At 42.6% G+C, this 14944-nt stretch overlaps 1 protein-coding gene across 4 annotated transcripts in view; it reads left to right on the forward strand.

Moving 5' to 3' along the window:
• Positions 1-14944, forward strand: part of IL17RA (interleukin 17 receptor A) — a 45738-nt gene that overhangs the window by 13765 nt on the left and 17029 nt on the right. For 2 of the 4 annotated variants that reach the window (XM_034781198.1, XM_034781189.1), the window contains exons 2-3: positions 10410-10434; positions 14636-14779. In XM_034781198.1, the coding sequence (XP_034637089.1) occupies positions 14644-14779 (136 nt within the window). In that variant the 5' untranslated portion in view covers positions 10410-10434; positions 14636-14643. The remainder of the gene's footprint in view (positions 1-10409; positions 10435-14635; positions 14780-14944) is intronic. The other 2 variants (XM_034781175.1, XM_034781181.1) reach the window with 1 other exon arrangement.

The raw sequence follows: 14944 nt of genomic DNA on the forward strand, positions 1-14944 counted from the left end.
TGTCATGAAGGGGTCCAGCCAGAAAGAAAGCCCAACAGAAATCTTACTGAGTGCCCAAGTTGGAGTTAATATCAAATATCTTCATTTCAGTGGGAACAGACTTCTTTTTGTCACAATCCCCATCAACCAGTTGATGTTGCTGGATGAACCTGGATACTGTTGCCAGTTCTGTATGGACAAAAATAAAGAATGATGTAGGGGAGATGTCAGTGGAGAATCTCTCCAAATGGCTTTGCCTAGAACAGTGGCTCTCAGCCTTTCCAGATTACTGTACCCCTTTCAGGAGTCTGATTTGTCTTGCGTACCCCCAGGTTTCACCTCACTTAAAAACTACTTGCTTACAAAATCAGACATAAACATACAAAAGTGTCACAGCACAGTATTACTGAAAAATTGCTTACTTTCTCATTTTTACCCTATAATTATAAAAGAAATCAATTGGAATATAAATATTATACTTACATTTCAGTGTACAGCATATAGAGCAGTACAACGAAGTCATTGTCTGTATGAAATTTTAGTTTGTACTGACTTTGCTAGCGTTTTTTATGTAGCCAGTTGTAAACCGAGGCAAATATTTAGATAAGTTTACGTACCCCCAGAAGATCTTTGTGTGTCCCCAGGCATACGCATACCCTTGGTTGAGAAACACAGGCCTAGAACATTTGGTTTTGGGGGAAGTGATTCTGATTAAATCTGCAGTGGTATTCAGTTTTTAGAGTGGTAGTGTAGATTGAGAAACTGAGTTGCAACACTTCCTCCTCCTGCCTCAACTGGCATCTCCTTGCCATGATGACTTAGCTTCTTCTTCGAGTAGTGTCACTATGAGTGTTCCACTCCAAAGGCACCGGGGGCGCAAGCGCAACTGATCTGAGATTTCTCGTAGCAATGTCCATTCGGCACATGCATGCGTGTGACTCAGCTTCGTAGCCCATACCATTGCTATATAGTACTGCATGGGCTAACCATCCTCAGTTCCTTTTCAATTGCCCTGGCTTGAGAGACAGCCTTAGCTAGTTGTCCACATTGTTTTTCCTCAACTATGTTCTCTTAGCTTTTGTAGTGAGTGTATTATAAAAATTAGTTAGTTGTATTAGTTTTTCTTAAACCAAAAAAAGAATTTTTATTTATTTATTTATATATAAATAAAAATATAAGTTTTCTCCCACTCTGGGGAGGTTTTGCTCTTTTCAAAGGTATGCCTGGTTCTTCTGGATTCAGGCATTGCCCTGTTGTGCCAGGAGGCAATCCCAGTGAGCAACAGACACTCCCACTGCATCTGTTGCCTTGAGGAATCTCATATTTCCCAAAGTGCATCTTCTGTTTGGCAATAAAATGTAGAGCCAGAAAGAACAAGGAGATAAAACTTCAGCTCCTTATGATGGAGTGCTTGCTGCATCCAGCCTTTGACCCAGGCCGGGAGCCTCCCCTCCCCCACATGCAGGTCTCCAAGTAAGTCACCTGCCTCTTCTGTCTCTGAGTCACACTCCTCAAGGGCATCTAAGAGGAAGACCCAAGATTCTTTTCATAAGTCTTCCAAAGACCTTGCCTTGAGTTTCCAGGTAAAGAATCTATCTTGAAGTTGTCAACTCCCCCAGATTCCAGTGGTCTCTGACATGGTACCCCCAAGGCTGCTGGTTCCTCAGATACCAAGAGCACCACTAAGCAAAGAGATCCAAAAATATCAGGCCCCAGGACAACATGAAGGCAAGAAGAGCTCTACCACAGTACCAAAAAAGACAGCTCAGGCTCTGCACAGATTCCTCCTGGAGCATTTGAAACTTGTGGTACCATCAACTCCTTCACTACCATTACTTCAGCTCAAGCCCTGGACAATGCTCTTGCTACTGCAAGAATTCTGGCTTCCTTGAGACCTCACGATGTCCAAGACTCCTGATTCACTATTGCTCGGCTCCGATCTTTTCTCGGTACTGAGAACTTCCAGATCTCCAGACACCCATCTGGTACTGATGGTGGTACCTCAAGCTTCTTCTGTTGTCCCACCATTACTGAGTGACTGTGAGGAGGAGGGTTTTGATGAAGATTTTTTCCTCTGCCTCCCAAATATCTGTGCAAAGCTCTCCACTATGCCCCATGAAGGTTTTTTTCCTGAGGAGCTTGAGCTTACTTGTGACAGAAATCCACAACTACTATCCCACTGGGACAAGCACTCATGGACTCCGCCACCCGTGCTATATGTGCCACTCCCTTGGCCATGCTGGGACCACTAGGCAGCTTATTGCCATCAATTCTGTAAGGCCTCAGTCTCTGCCATTCGTAGAGATAAACAACCCTCCTCACTCTCCCTTTCTAGGAGACCGGAGCCTCAGGAAGACCTCTGAGGAACAGGAGGACAAGGCTGACAAGGAGGTTTCTCCAACTGCAAACATCTCTCCTTCATCCCTGGATGAAGCTGTCATGCCATCATAACCATCCCTGGCTGACTATTTTAAGGAGTTTCACGATCTCATCAAGAGGGTCATGGATTCTTTACAGATCCTCCTTCAGGAGACTGAAGAACTGCATCATAAGCTGCTCGACATCCTGCATACAGCCTCCACTTCCTGCATTGCTCTGCCAGTCAACAAGGCATTTCTGGATCCTGCAAAATTCATCTTGCATACTCCAGCCTCAATTCCTCCCATGTGCAAGAGGGCAGAAAAAAATATCAGTTCCCACTAAGGAGTCAGAATTTTTATTTTCTCACCCATCTCCTAACTCCTTGATGGTCGAGGCTGTTAATGAACGTGGAAGGCAGCACCACACTAAATCTATGCCTTACAGTAAAAATCGTAAGTATTATTCTTCAGCTACTTTACAGTTTGTAATCACCAACTACCAGACCTTAATGGCGAAGTTCAACCACACAAATTATACCAAGCTGATCTCCTTTATTGAACATCTGCCAACAGAACACGGAGAGTGGTTCCGGACAATTCTTGCTGAAAACCAGCTCTTTGCCAGGACATCTCTACAGACTTCTCTCAACACTGCTGATGCTTATTCAATTTCTGTGGCAGTAGTTATGAGATGGGCATCCTGGCTTCAGTGCTCAAGATTCCCTAAGGAGGTCCAGAATACAATAGGAGACCTTCCTTTTGACTGCACTAAGTTATTGGCTGACAACATGGATGAATCTCTGCATACATTAAAAGATTTCGGGGCCACTTCACAATCTCTGGATATCTACCCACCTGCCCAGAAAAGAGAATTTAGTAGGTCCCGGGCAGTACAGAGATCCTATTCCACCCAGTTCCCAAGCTCACAGAGCCCTTATGAACCTCACCACAAGAGGCAGAGATTCCAGAGGAGAAAACCACCCAACTCCTGGCCTTCAAACTTCACAACCTTCCACCTCAAAGCATCAATTTTTGATGGGATGATCAAGGTCCTGAGCTGCCATCCTCTTTCTGACCAGCTGCAATGTTTCACCTGCCTTCCTCCCTTTGGCAACTTCCTTTACCACTTCTAGCAGGCTTGGGAGCTCATCGCCCATGGACAAGTGGATTTTAAAGATCATTTCCACAGGGTACTCATCCGCTTCAATTAGCTTCCATCCCCCCAAACCTCCTTCCCCATCCCTCTTCAGGGACACCGTCCACGAGAACCTGCTGTGGCAGGAAATAGACTCTTCTACACCTGCATGATGCTATAGAACCAGTTCCCAAACAGCACAGAGGGAAGGGGTTTTATTCCAGGTATTTCCTGATTCCAAAAAAAGAGCGGTGGTTGAGACCCATCCTAGATTTAAAACTACTTAACACCTTTGTGAAGGTACAAAAATTCAGAATAATGACATTTGCAGCGATAATCCCATCACTGGACCAAGGGGATTGGTTCTAGGCCCTTGACCTTCAGGACACACACATCCCCACTGCGATCCATCCATCCCACAAACAATTCCTATACTTTACAGTACGCCAGGACCATTTTCATTACAGGGTGCTCCCTTTTGGCCTATCATCCACCCCGAGGATCTTTTCAAAGGACATGTCAGTAGTAGCGGCACACCTACATGGGAATGGAATCTTGGTGTTCCCTTGCCTAGACAATTGGCTTCTAAAAGGACACTCCTTGGAAGTAACATTGTAGGCAATGTACGAGTCCATAAAACTCTTCCTCAAACTGGGCCAGTTGAACATTCAAAAGTCCATCTTGACCCCTGTTCAAAAGCTGGAATTCATAAGGGCTTATCTTGATTCATTAGTAGCAAGTCTTCCTCTCAATGCACAGATTTATATCTCTATCCAACTTAATACAATTCACATCAGCCTTCAAACCCTGATCAGGAACTGTCTTTAGCTACAGGGTGCATATGGTGGCTGGCACTTTTGTTATAGATCACACCGACATGCAATGCCTTCCAGGTTGGCTCAGGATGAGCCGACACAGTTTAAACACACTGTTTTCCATACCCACTTCTGTAAAGGAATGTCTCATTGGTGGAAAGATCCCATAATGCGTGTGCTGGAGTCCCATTCACTCCCCCTTCCCCAGTGGTTGTCATAATAACAGATGCTTCCCTGTTGGGATGGGGAGCACAGGCATCTAGACACCCATACATATGGCCCTACTAAATTCATGGCCGTGAAAAAGCGTGTCACGCAGTGAAATTTGGTTTCCCCCCATGAAATCTGGTCTTTTGTGTACTTTTTATGAGGCTGGAGAGCGGTGGCTGCTTGCCACGTACCCAGCTCTAAAGGCAAAGCTGCCACCAGCAGCAGAAGTAAGGGTAGTACTGTTGCCACTATAGCATGCTACCCTTACCTCTGCGCTGCTGCTGCTGGGAGGGGGGGGCAGTCTTCAGAGCTGGGTGTCGGCCAGCAGCCACCGCTCTGGCTGCTCAGCTCTGACGGCAGCGCAGAAGTAAGTGTGGCAATACTGAGACCCCCCCTACAATAGCTTTGTAAACCCTCTTTTTGGTCTGGACCCCCAGTTTGAGAAACACCAAGTCTTAAGGGCTTTACATGTTTATATTTTGCTATTTTAAAAACACATATTCATGTTTGTTACAACATGATGAAATTTAAGGTTTAAATATCTGAAACCATAAAATTCAAATTTTTAAAATGCTATGACCATGAAATTTACAAAAATGGACTATGAATTCAGTAGGGCCCTACCCATATAGCTCAGAGCAGGTGGGTGCCCCAAGAAACCACTCTGCACATCAACTTCCTGGAACTCAAATCATTCAAATAGGCCTGTCTCCAGTTTTTGCCATTAATCAGAGGCAAACACATAAAGATCATGATGGGCAACATATGAATATTTCATATAAACCAGCATTGGAGAGCAAAATCCCCCTCCCTGTGTGCTGAGGCTATAAAGTTTGGAATTGGAGTATGCGCCATCAGATTGTCAAAATATGAGAAGTATGGTGGAATCTATCTCCCACTTGCAGTCTTGAGAGAAGTGTCTGCTGAGCATGTCCGCGGTCATGTTCTGACCTCCTAGAAGGTAAACTGTCATGATGACAATGGGGCACTTTTCAGATAGACCTTTTCATCACCTATAATCAGGAAATGCACCCAGTTTTGCTCCAGAACCAGGCTGGTCATTGATCCCTGGGGGATGCCTTTCATCTCCAGTTGTCAATGGGTCTTCTGAGGGAGTTCCCCCCGCAACTCCTCTGATATCCAAAGTTCTACGCAAAATAAGAAAGGACAGGGACAGTGTTATTGTTCTGACATGGCCCTGACAAACATGGTTTCCTTACCTGATACAGCTGGCCCTGTTCTCACCGATCATTCTCCACGCCACTTCTCGTCTCCTTTCCCAGGAGAGCAGGAAGATCCTTCACCCCACCTCAGAAAGCCTTCATCTCAAAGCATGGCTTGTCGATGGTTCTCAGGCATGGAAATGGCCTGTTCACAGCAAGTAAAAAGAATGCTACCACACAGCAGAAAAGAGTCTACATGCTGCACTTACAAAAATGGACAAGATTTGCCCGCTGGTGTGATCTCAAACACATTGAATCAACAACTTCTTTGCTGCCGGACATACTGGCCTGCATTCTAGAACTAAAGAGCTCGGGGCTATCGCTGAGCTCCACTAGAGTTCATCTGGCAGCCATCGGCCTTCCATTTTCCAATAGAGGGGTACTCTGTATTTGCCTGCCCAATGACAATGAGGTTTCTCAAAGGCCTCTTGAAACCTTTTTCTGCCAGTTAAATGCCCTACTTCGGTTTGGGACATCAATTTGGTTCTTAAATGATTTACAAGACCACTGTTTGAACCTATGGCTGCCTGTGCACTCCATTAATTGATAAAAACTGCATTTCTGGGTGCTATCACATCAGCTTGATGAGTTGGGGGGAAATAGGGGCTTTTATGGCATATATCCCCATTCACAATATTTTTCAGAGACAAGGTCACATGACCGTACCCCAAGTTTTTACTATATTAATCACCCTATTCACCTCCCCACCTTCCACCCTAAACCTCACTGGGATAAGCGGGAGGTGTTTTTCCACACACTGTCAGGCAAGTCCTGGCCTTCTACCTTAATAGTACTAAACATTTCAAGAAGACTTCCAGATTGTCTCAATCACAGACAGAACAAAAGGAGCTAAAAATCTCTAAACAGATGCTCTCTAGGTGGAGAACTGACTGTATTAGTAGCTGGTACCAGTCTCATTTTCTCGAAGCACCCCTAACATGCGAGCTCACTCTGAGATCCATTTCCATCTCCACAGTCTTTCTTAAGAAAGTTCCTATAATTGAAATATGTAAAGCCACAACTTGGGCTTCTATGCAATAATTTTGCAATTCTGCTTCCGATACTGTGTTTGGCTCAGCTGTACTTTCTTCCATACTGGACTGAAGCTCACTCCTCCTTAAAGGGGGACTGCTCAGAAGTCACCTAGAGTAGAGGACCCATAAAAATGGTACTTGAAGAAGAAGAAATGGTTATTCACCCTGTGCAGTAACTGTGATTCTTTGAGATGTGTGTCCCTATGGCTGTTCCACTAACTGCCCTCTTTCCCTTCTGCTTCAGAGTTCCCTGTCATGGGGCAGGTTTTGCAGTAGAGAAGGAACTGAGGATGGTTACCCCACACAGTGCTATATAACAATGCCAGGAGGCTGAGTAACACACATGGAGTACCTGTTTTGCCTGTGCTATGAAAAGTCTCCAATTGAAGCTATCGGGGGTGCAAGTGCACCTAGAGTGGAGCACACATAGGGGGACACATCTCAAAGAACCACAGTTTCTGCCCAGGGTGAATAAGCCGCCCCTCTCTGCAAAGGCAGAATTCCAGGCTGCTGCTTCCAAATTCTTCACCCAAGAACCTGCTTCTTGTGGGACTGTATTCCCTTTGGGCCTGCAATTGTCAAATGTTTCCCAGTGGGTGCGAGACCAAGAAATGTTGGAACAGCAGCTGTGCTTCCAGGCACCCATGACTTATCCGCTGATAAGAAAAACCAATACTTAAATGAAAGCAGCTGGCTTTGCCTTTTGTGTAAATAACTTATCATCATTTATGCAAGGACTTTATTATGAAGTACAGTTTACAGTAATTACTGGTAATCTAAAATTGTCCAAGTACAGAATGATTTCATTTAGGTGATTGGTTTTATCTAAAGGAAAGTAATTGTTTGTCAGACTTGTCTTTTTGTATCTTGAATGTTTGTTTTTTTTAAATTGAACTTTCATAATCTGTGGCCCATTACTTTCTTTAAATGTATTGATTAAAGGGACATTTTCAGGTAAAAGAACATACCCTTATGTGTCCTTTAATTCTGTTACTAACACTTAAGTTTTTGTGATAATAAATGTTGAAACAAATTTAATTATGTTCCTTTAATTCTGTTTCTCTCAATTTGAACAGTACAAATAGATTAGCTGGCCTCACATTGGTTTACTCAATATCTAATCACTTTCTATTTCTCATTCACTGGGAAAGTACAACAGAATTTGGGTTGCAGATGCTACATGGGAATGTTTCAATCCAAGCAAACTGTTCTCATTTGAAGATATAAAAGTGGTGAGAAAATGTCCCCACTTGTGTTTAGACACTTTATTAACATTGATAGAATGTTAGAATGATAGAAATCCAATTTAGGAATTGTCTAAACATAGAAGTTGAATCAATTTAACTTAATTGATGCGAGGGCACTCTTAAATTAGTTTGAGTGCCATGGTTCAATATATCAACTTTAGTTGACTGACTAATTTTAGTGTGTTAAGAGTTTTAAAGATAGAGGCCTGACCTGCCAGGTATTTTTTCCATTAATATTAAACTTGAAGCTAAGTGTAATCTCAGTATTGCTCTGATCATGATGGTCCTTCTACCCTCTGGAGGGCACAGTTAATCAAAGTTTTTAGTGGTCCCAGTGTTTAGGCCCCAGTTCAGTAAAGCTGAAGATGAAACACTGATTTCAGTGGGACTCTGGCACATGCTTAAGTGCTTGCAGAATTGGGGGCTTTAGTGCTGGAATCTAGTAATGAGGCTGGATGTCTGGTTTCCCACCCAATAAGTTATTTGGGGACTAGAAGTAAGGGGTCCAGGTGAGGTGGGAGCAATGGTCATTCCCATTGATGAGCTGCTGGTTTGGGGGGGAGGGAGAGTTGATATTTCTTCTCCCCTCCTCTCTTATTGAGTAACAGCTGGAGGCTCTGATTCTCTCTGAATTTGAGAGGGTGTTTTCCTACCTTAACCCTAATTCTATGTTAGGAAGATAGTAGTGAGTATAGGCACTGCCACTTTTAGTGAAACTTTTTGTTTTTCAAAACCTCAATGTTGAACATAAGCTACTTGACAATGTCCCTTGTAAATGAAAACATTCTTCACCAAGTTTATTTTAGCTCTCCGGTAAATCCTTACATAAGTCTCTGTGTAACTCACAAATTTAGAATGGCCAGATCAGTCAGACTCTACCTCCTCTTGGATTGGTACAACTTGAATGGCCTGCTGCATGCCATTGGAACAATATTTTCCAGATTTGTAATAAGTTCTCTGACATGATGACCTTTGATGTGACCTGAATTTTGTAGTAAATTGAGTACCTATTCCTTAAGTACTTCTGTGATATTTCTTACGGGCATGCAGATATGTTTACCTTCAAAGTACTATTGTTAAAATTACATTTGTACCCTTTTATACTTTATGGTGTATGTAACAAGGGCCTGGAAGAGGCTTTTAATTTTTGTTACCTTAAAAACATCTGTAATGTCAAATTTGGTTTTCCCTGATTTGCTGAAGGATTTTTTTGAGGTTTGGATAATTTGTGAGTTCTCCCACACTAATTGAAGAGGGAGTGACTGTTGAAATTTCAGCAAAGACTAGAATTTTGCAGCAAGTTTTTTCTGTAAAAGCACACTTTTTTTTTTAATAATGAAGCCAGAGATTGAGGGAGCCTATAAATCCTATGGAAACTACAAACTGTTTTGTCTTCACTAGGATTTTTACCTCATGTTTGCTAACTCTCAGGTTAAGAATGCACCAGTTTCCTAGTGAAGACAAGACCATAGTTTTCCAAGGTAGACCAGATGTGGAAAAAGAAGTAGAATCACATCCCTCTGCCTTTTTATTTCTTTTCAGGCCATCTTGATTCTTCATAAAGTATAAAAGGACAGTAACTCCTTTTCCCCCCATTTGTAGTTCAGCTTTAAAAATGTTCAAGAGGATAAAAACACTCTCCTTTTAGAGGACTGGTACTTACTAAAGATGCTAAAACACTTTGTGCCTTGGTTCAGAAGAGCATCATAGAAATTAAAGGTGGAAAACAACTATTAGCTCCTGCAGTCCATCTCCCTTGAGGCAATGCAGGATTGTTCTCTACAGTTTCTCTCCAGTGATTTGTCCAATCCAGTTTTAAATTGACCGTATTTATTTCTATTCTATTCTGTTCTAGCACTTATGGACCTCAAATACAGAAGAGGGCTTCATTGTACTAGGGTACATTGTTCATACGAACAAATACCACAGTGACAGGCTCTGCCCCATAGAGCTCACAGTGTAGGTCAAAATGATCTCAGAAGTCACAGGTGGCTGCCAGCATGACCAGTGCTGGACGGTAATAATTTGTAGCCATCATGGCAAAGACAGACCTATCTGATTCAAGCAATGGGACTTTCACTACCTCTCTTGCAAGACTATTCTACAATCTAACTGGACTTCATTTTAGGCAGCTTTTCCTGATATTCAACCTAAATTTTCTTTTAATTTCATCCCATTACTCCTAGCAATAGTGTCACCCTAATTGCTCCATTCAAGTGTTTGCAGATAGTTCTCATGCCTACCCCTGAGCTGTAATTTAGCCTAGCTATGCTACTGTTTCCTGGTAAGTCCATTTTTCCAGGCCATACTTGTTGCTCTTCTCTGTACCCCTCTGTCACCAGATCAGGATGAATAAATGAGAAAACAACGTCTAATCTCTCAATAACTTTCTTGTTTTCTCCACAGGATCTAAACTGTCTCGTAAGAAATAGTAAGTCAGTTTTTCTTCTTTTTTTATAACTGAAGTCAGATGGTGAGTGCCTCTGTTTAAGCCACTGAGAGGTGGCAAAGTCAAGCATTATCCTGTTAACCAGCATTATGAGCTATTATCTGCCTGCCTAATCCAAAACCAGCTCTTTCCAACAGGCAAATAGTTCAGGTCTCTTTTCAGACCTCTTTTCAGGCCAGAGTTCTTGAAAGAGCAAATCCATAATTTTTTAGCTTCTGTTCAAAACTGAGTCAATTCAAAAAAAATTATGGTAAGATTTTAGGGTAAGTTTGTTGTGTGTAATACATATCCATCCCACACTATGCTCACTAAGTCAGCAGGTAAAATTAGACGTAAACTTAGTGCTGCTAAAGAACAGTAAAACGATGGGAAAAGTTGAAAGAAGTGACTGTAAATTAGGCATGATCTTCAGAAAATTGATACAAAATGGAAACAAAATAATATAGGTCCATTACTAGATAGGTATGTTAAAATTATCAGGAATGCTGCAGAAAAGGCAGAAGTGTTCAATAGCTATATTCTCTACTTGGGAAGAAACTGGGTGTTGTCTTTGTGACTTACAGTGGAAAATTAAATACTTCTTATTCCAACAGTAACTGGGAAGGATATTAAACAACGTCCAAAGTTAAACCTCTTTTAATCTGCAGGACTGGATAACATACACTAAGAGTTTTTAAAGAATTGGCTAAGCAGCTCTCTAAGCCATTAAGTGAACTGAATATTTAATTCACTGGGTGTTTAAGAAATCTGGAAGTACAGTACTGGGGAAGTGCCAGAGGAAAAAGCTAATGAGCCAGTATTTAAAAAGGGATGTTCTGGATAGGCCATTTGCTTAACATCTATCCTGGGCAAAAGCATGGAAAGGCTAATGGGGGGTGCAATAAGTAAAGAATTAAAGGCTGGTAGTATAATTCATTCCAGTTGGCATGGTTTTATGGAAAATAGGCCTGGTTGAACTTGATACTGTTTTTGATGCCGTAAGAAGTTTGGTTGACAAAGGTAACTGACATAATATACTTAGACTTATGTAAGCATTGTCTTAATACCTTATGTCATTTAAAAATTAGCATTATATGAAATTGATATGATACATAGCTAGATTTTTAAATCCATTAACTAATTGTTAGGTCTGCAAAAGTAATAGTAAATGGGGAATCATCATCCACAGGGTGTGTTTCTGGTATGCTCTCATAAGGATCATTCTTGACCCAATGCTATTCAATACTTTAATTAATGATCTGGAAGAAGATGTAAAATCTTTGCTTGTAAAGTTTGCAAAGAACATACTGATGGAAGTCACCACCTAATGTGAGCTCCCAGTGCAATGTGGTGACTAAAAGAGCAAATGAAATCCTTGTTTGTATAAGATGGGGAATATTGAGTAGAAATAGGGAGTTGTTATTGCCATTATATATAGCATCAGAGAGACTGTTTTGGGACTTCAGAAAGGATGTTGACAAACCAGAAGGGTTAGAAAAGAGCCACAAGAATGATTCAACATCTAAAAAACCTGCCTTACCGTGAAAGACTAAATAAGCTCCATCTGTTTGGTTCTTTCTGAGAAAGTTGAGAGAACCTGATCAGTGTAGAAGTACCTAAATGGGAATAAGATTGCTGATGGTAGATTCATAATTGTTTGTTTCTAAAGACCAGAAGGCACTATTAAACCATCTAGTCTGATGACCTATATAACACAGGCCATGGAATTTAATCCAGTTACTCCTGTATTAAGATCAATAATTTGCATTTGATTAAAGTATATCTTCCAGAGAGAAATCCAATCCTGATTTTAAGACTTCATGAAATGGAGAATTTATTGTTTCCCATGGTATTTTGTTCCAATAGTTAATTACTCACACTGATAAAATGATGTGCCTTATTTCTATTTGTCTGGTTTCAGCTTCCAAATATTTATTCTTGTTATGCCTTTATCTTCTACAATAGAGAGCCCTTAAGTGCCTGGTGGTGTCTTCCATAATCAAGTCGCTTCTTGATCTTTTTAGATATGCTAAACAGAGCTCACTGTAAGGCATTTTTCCTGCCCTCAAATATTTTTATGGATCTTGTCTGCACCTTTTCCAATTTTTAATGCCCTTTTTTTGTAAATGTGGACACCAGAACTAGCTGCAGTATTTCCATATCAATCTCTCCAATGCCATATACAGACATAAAATTAGGGTTACCATATTTAGTGCCTCCGAAAGGAGGACACTTTAAAGGGAGCCCCGCCCCCAGCCCCGCCCCCCGCCCCAACTCTGCCCCCTCCCCAAAGTCTCCGCCCCCTCCCCTGCTTCCCGCGAACATTTGAGTCGCGGGAAGCCTGAAGCAGGTAAGGGGGGGTGTGGGGGGAGGAGGAGGCGCGGCCCGCCCCCGGCACCGCAGGTCCCCAGCCTGTCCCCCGGCCCGGCACCCGAGCCCCCGGCCCGGCACCCGGCCTGGCACCGCTGGCCGGGCGCCCCCAGCCCAGCACCGCCGGCCGGGCCCCCACAAGCCCCCAGCCCGGCACCGGGCCCCCGAGCAGCACCGGCCGGACCGCCGGCCGAGCCCCCGGCCCGGCACCGGGCCCCCCCGAGCACCGCCGGAGGAGCCCCCGAGCCCCCGGCCCGGCACCCAAGCCGCCGGCCGGGCCCCCCGGCCCGGCACCGCATGTCCGATTTTCCCGGACATGTCCGGCTTTTTGGGATTTCCCCCCGGACGGGGATTTGGAGCCCAAAAAGCCGGACATGTCCGGGGAAAATCCGGACGTATGGTAACCCTAATAAAATCATCTCCATGCTTACTTCTCCTCTGTTTATACCTCCAGGGATTGCATTAGCCCTTTTTGCTACAGCATCACATTGGGAGCTTTTGTTTGTCTACTATAACTCCTAAATCCTTTTGAGAATCACTGTTTTTTGGAATACAGTCCCCCATTCTGTAGGTATGATGTGTATTTGTTATTAGATGTATGACCTTATGTTTGGCTGTATTAAAATGTATTTTGCTGAATTGGGTCCAGTTTATAAAGTGATTCAGGTCTCTGTGTATGACAATCCTGATTACTTCATTATGTACTTCTCTGCCAGTCTTCCACAAATTTTATTAGCAATGTTTTTATATTTCCAGATCATTGATAAAAATACCAAACAGCATTGGGCCTAGCACGGATCCCCGCAGAACTCCACTAGAAATAGCCCCTTTCAATGATGATTTCCCATTGACAACTGCTTTTTGAGATCTGTCAGCCACTACTTAATTCACTCAGTGTGTGGTTTGATACTGTATAATGCTATTTTTAATCAGAATGTTGTGTGGTAGTAAGTTAGGTATTTAACATCTATGCAGTTACCTTTATTAATCAAACTTATAATCTCATCATAAAATGAAATCAGGTTTGACATGACTTTTTCCATAAAGCCATGTTGATTATATTCCCTTCCAGAGGGCTCATTAAGTTAGCAAAACATAAGAGCCAATGCCTGAAAGCTGAAGCTGTCACTCAGACTAGAAATAAGGCAGAATTTTTTAACAATTAGAGTAATTAACTATTGGAACAAATTGCCATAGGGATATGGTGGGTTCTCCATCAAGTTTAAGTTTTTTAAATCAAGATTAGACTTCTTTTTAAAACATATGAGCTAATTCAACAAGAAGTTATGGACTTGATGTAGGAATTACTGAGCAAAATTCTATGGCCTGGTTTGACCAGGAGATCAGACTAGGTGATCATAATGTTCCCTTTTTTTGCCTTAATGTACAAAGAAAAATATTTTCCCCAGAAGATGAATCAAGTTTATAGTATTCATAGTTCACATAGCATGGCTGGGTCTACCTGCTCTCAGAACACGACTTTCCTCTACAAGAACTATGAAAGAAAATGTCAATGACCTTGCCAGCAGGGTTTACTGGTTTTCAACCTGTGGTCCATGGACCTGCAGACTGTCTAAGGGGTCTGCGAAAGATTACCACCATAGAACAGTAGTTTTCAACCTGTGGTCCACAGACACCTGGGGGTCCACAAACTAAGGTTTCCAAAGGGGTCCATGTCTCCACTTGAATTTTTTTAGGGGTCCACAAATGAGAAAAGATTGAAGACCTGCACTAGAGGAGGACATAGTTGCATGCACTTGTGCAGGTCTTATGTCATCCAGCAGTGAGCCATGGTGGAAATAATCTTAAAAAACATCTTTGATTTGACTGACAGGTACCTGCATGGACCAGAGCTGGTTAAAGGTTTCCAAATGGACTCCCTCCGCTCCAAGCGTTCTTGATGTCCACCCTGACGTTTTCCATGATGAGGGAAAACTGCTCCCTGTGCTGCGGATAGAGTGGAAGGTGGCTACTGATGGTAAGTGATCGCTTAACATAGACATGGAAGGAAAGGTGCTTAGAGAGATTATAGAATCTCTGAAAGAGTGATGGGACTATAGTGTTTGCAGTCATTCACTGGTTCAGCTGTGGAAGTTGAGCTTTGAGATGGGTTTTGGACAGCTTGTCTACTGGGTCAAAGGAC

Source organism: Trachemys scripta, chromosome 1, assembly GCF_013100865.1.
Source record: "Trachemys scripta elegans isolate TJP31775 chromosome 1, CAS_Tse_1.0, whole genome shotgun sequence".
Lineage (NCBI taxonomy): Eukaryota > Metazoa > Chordata > Testudines > Emydidae > Trachemys > Trachemys scripta.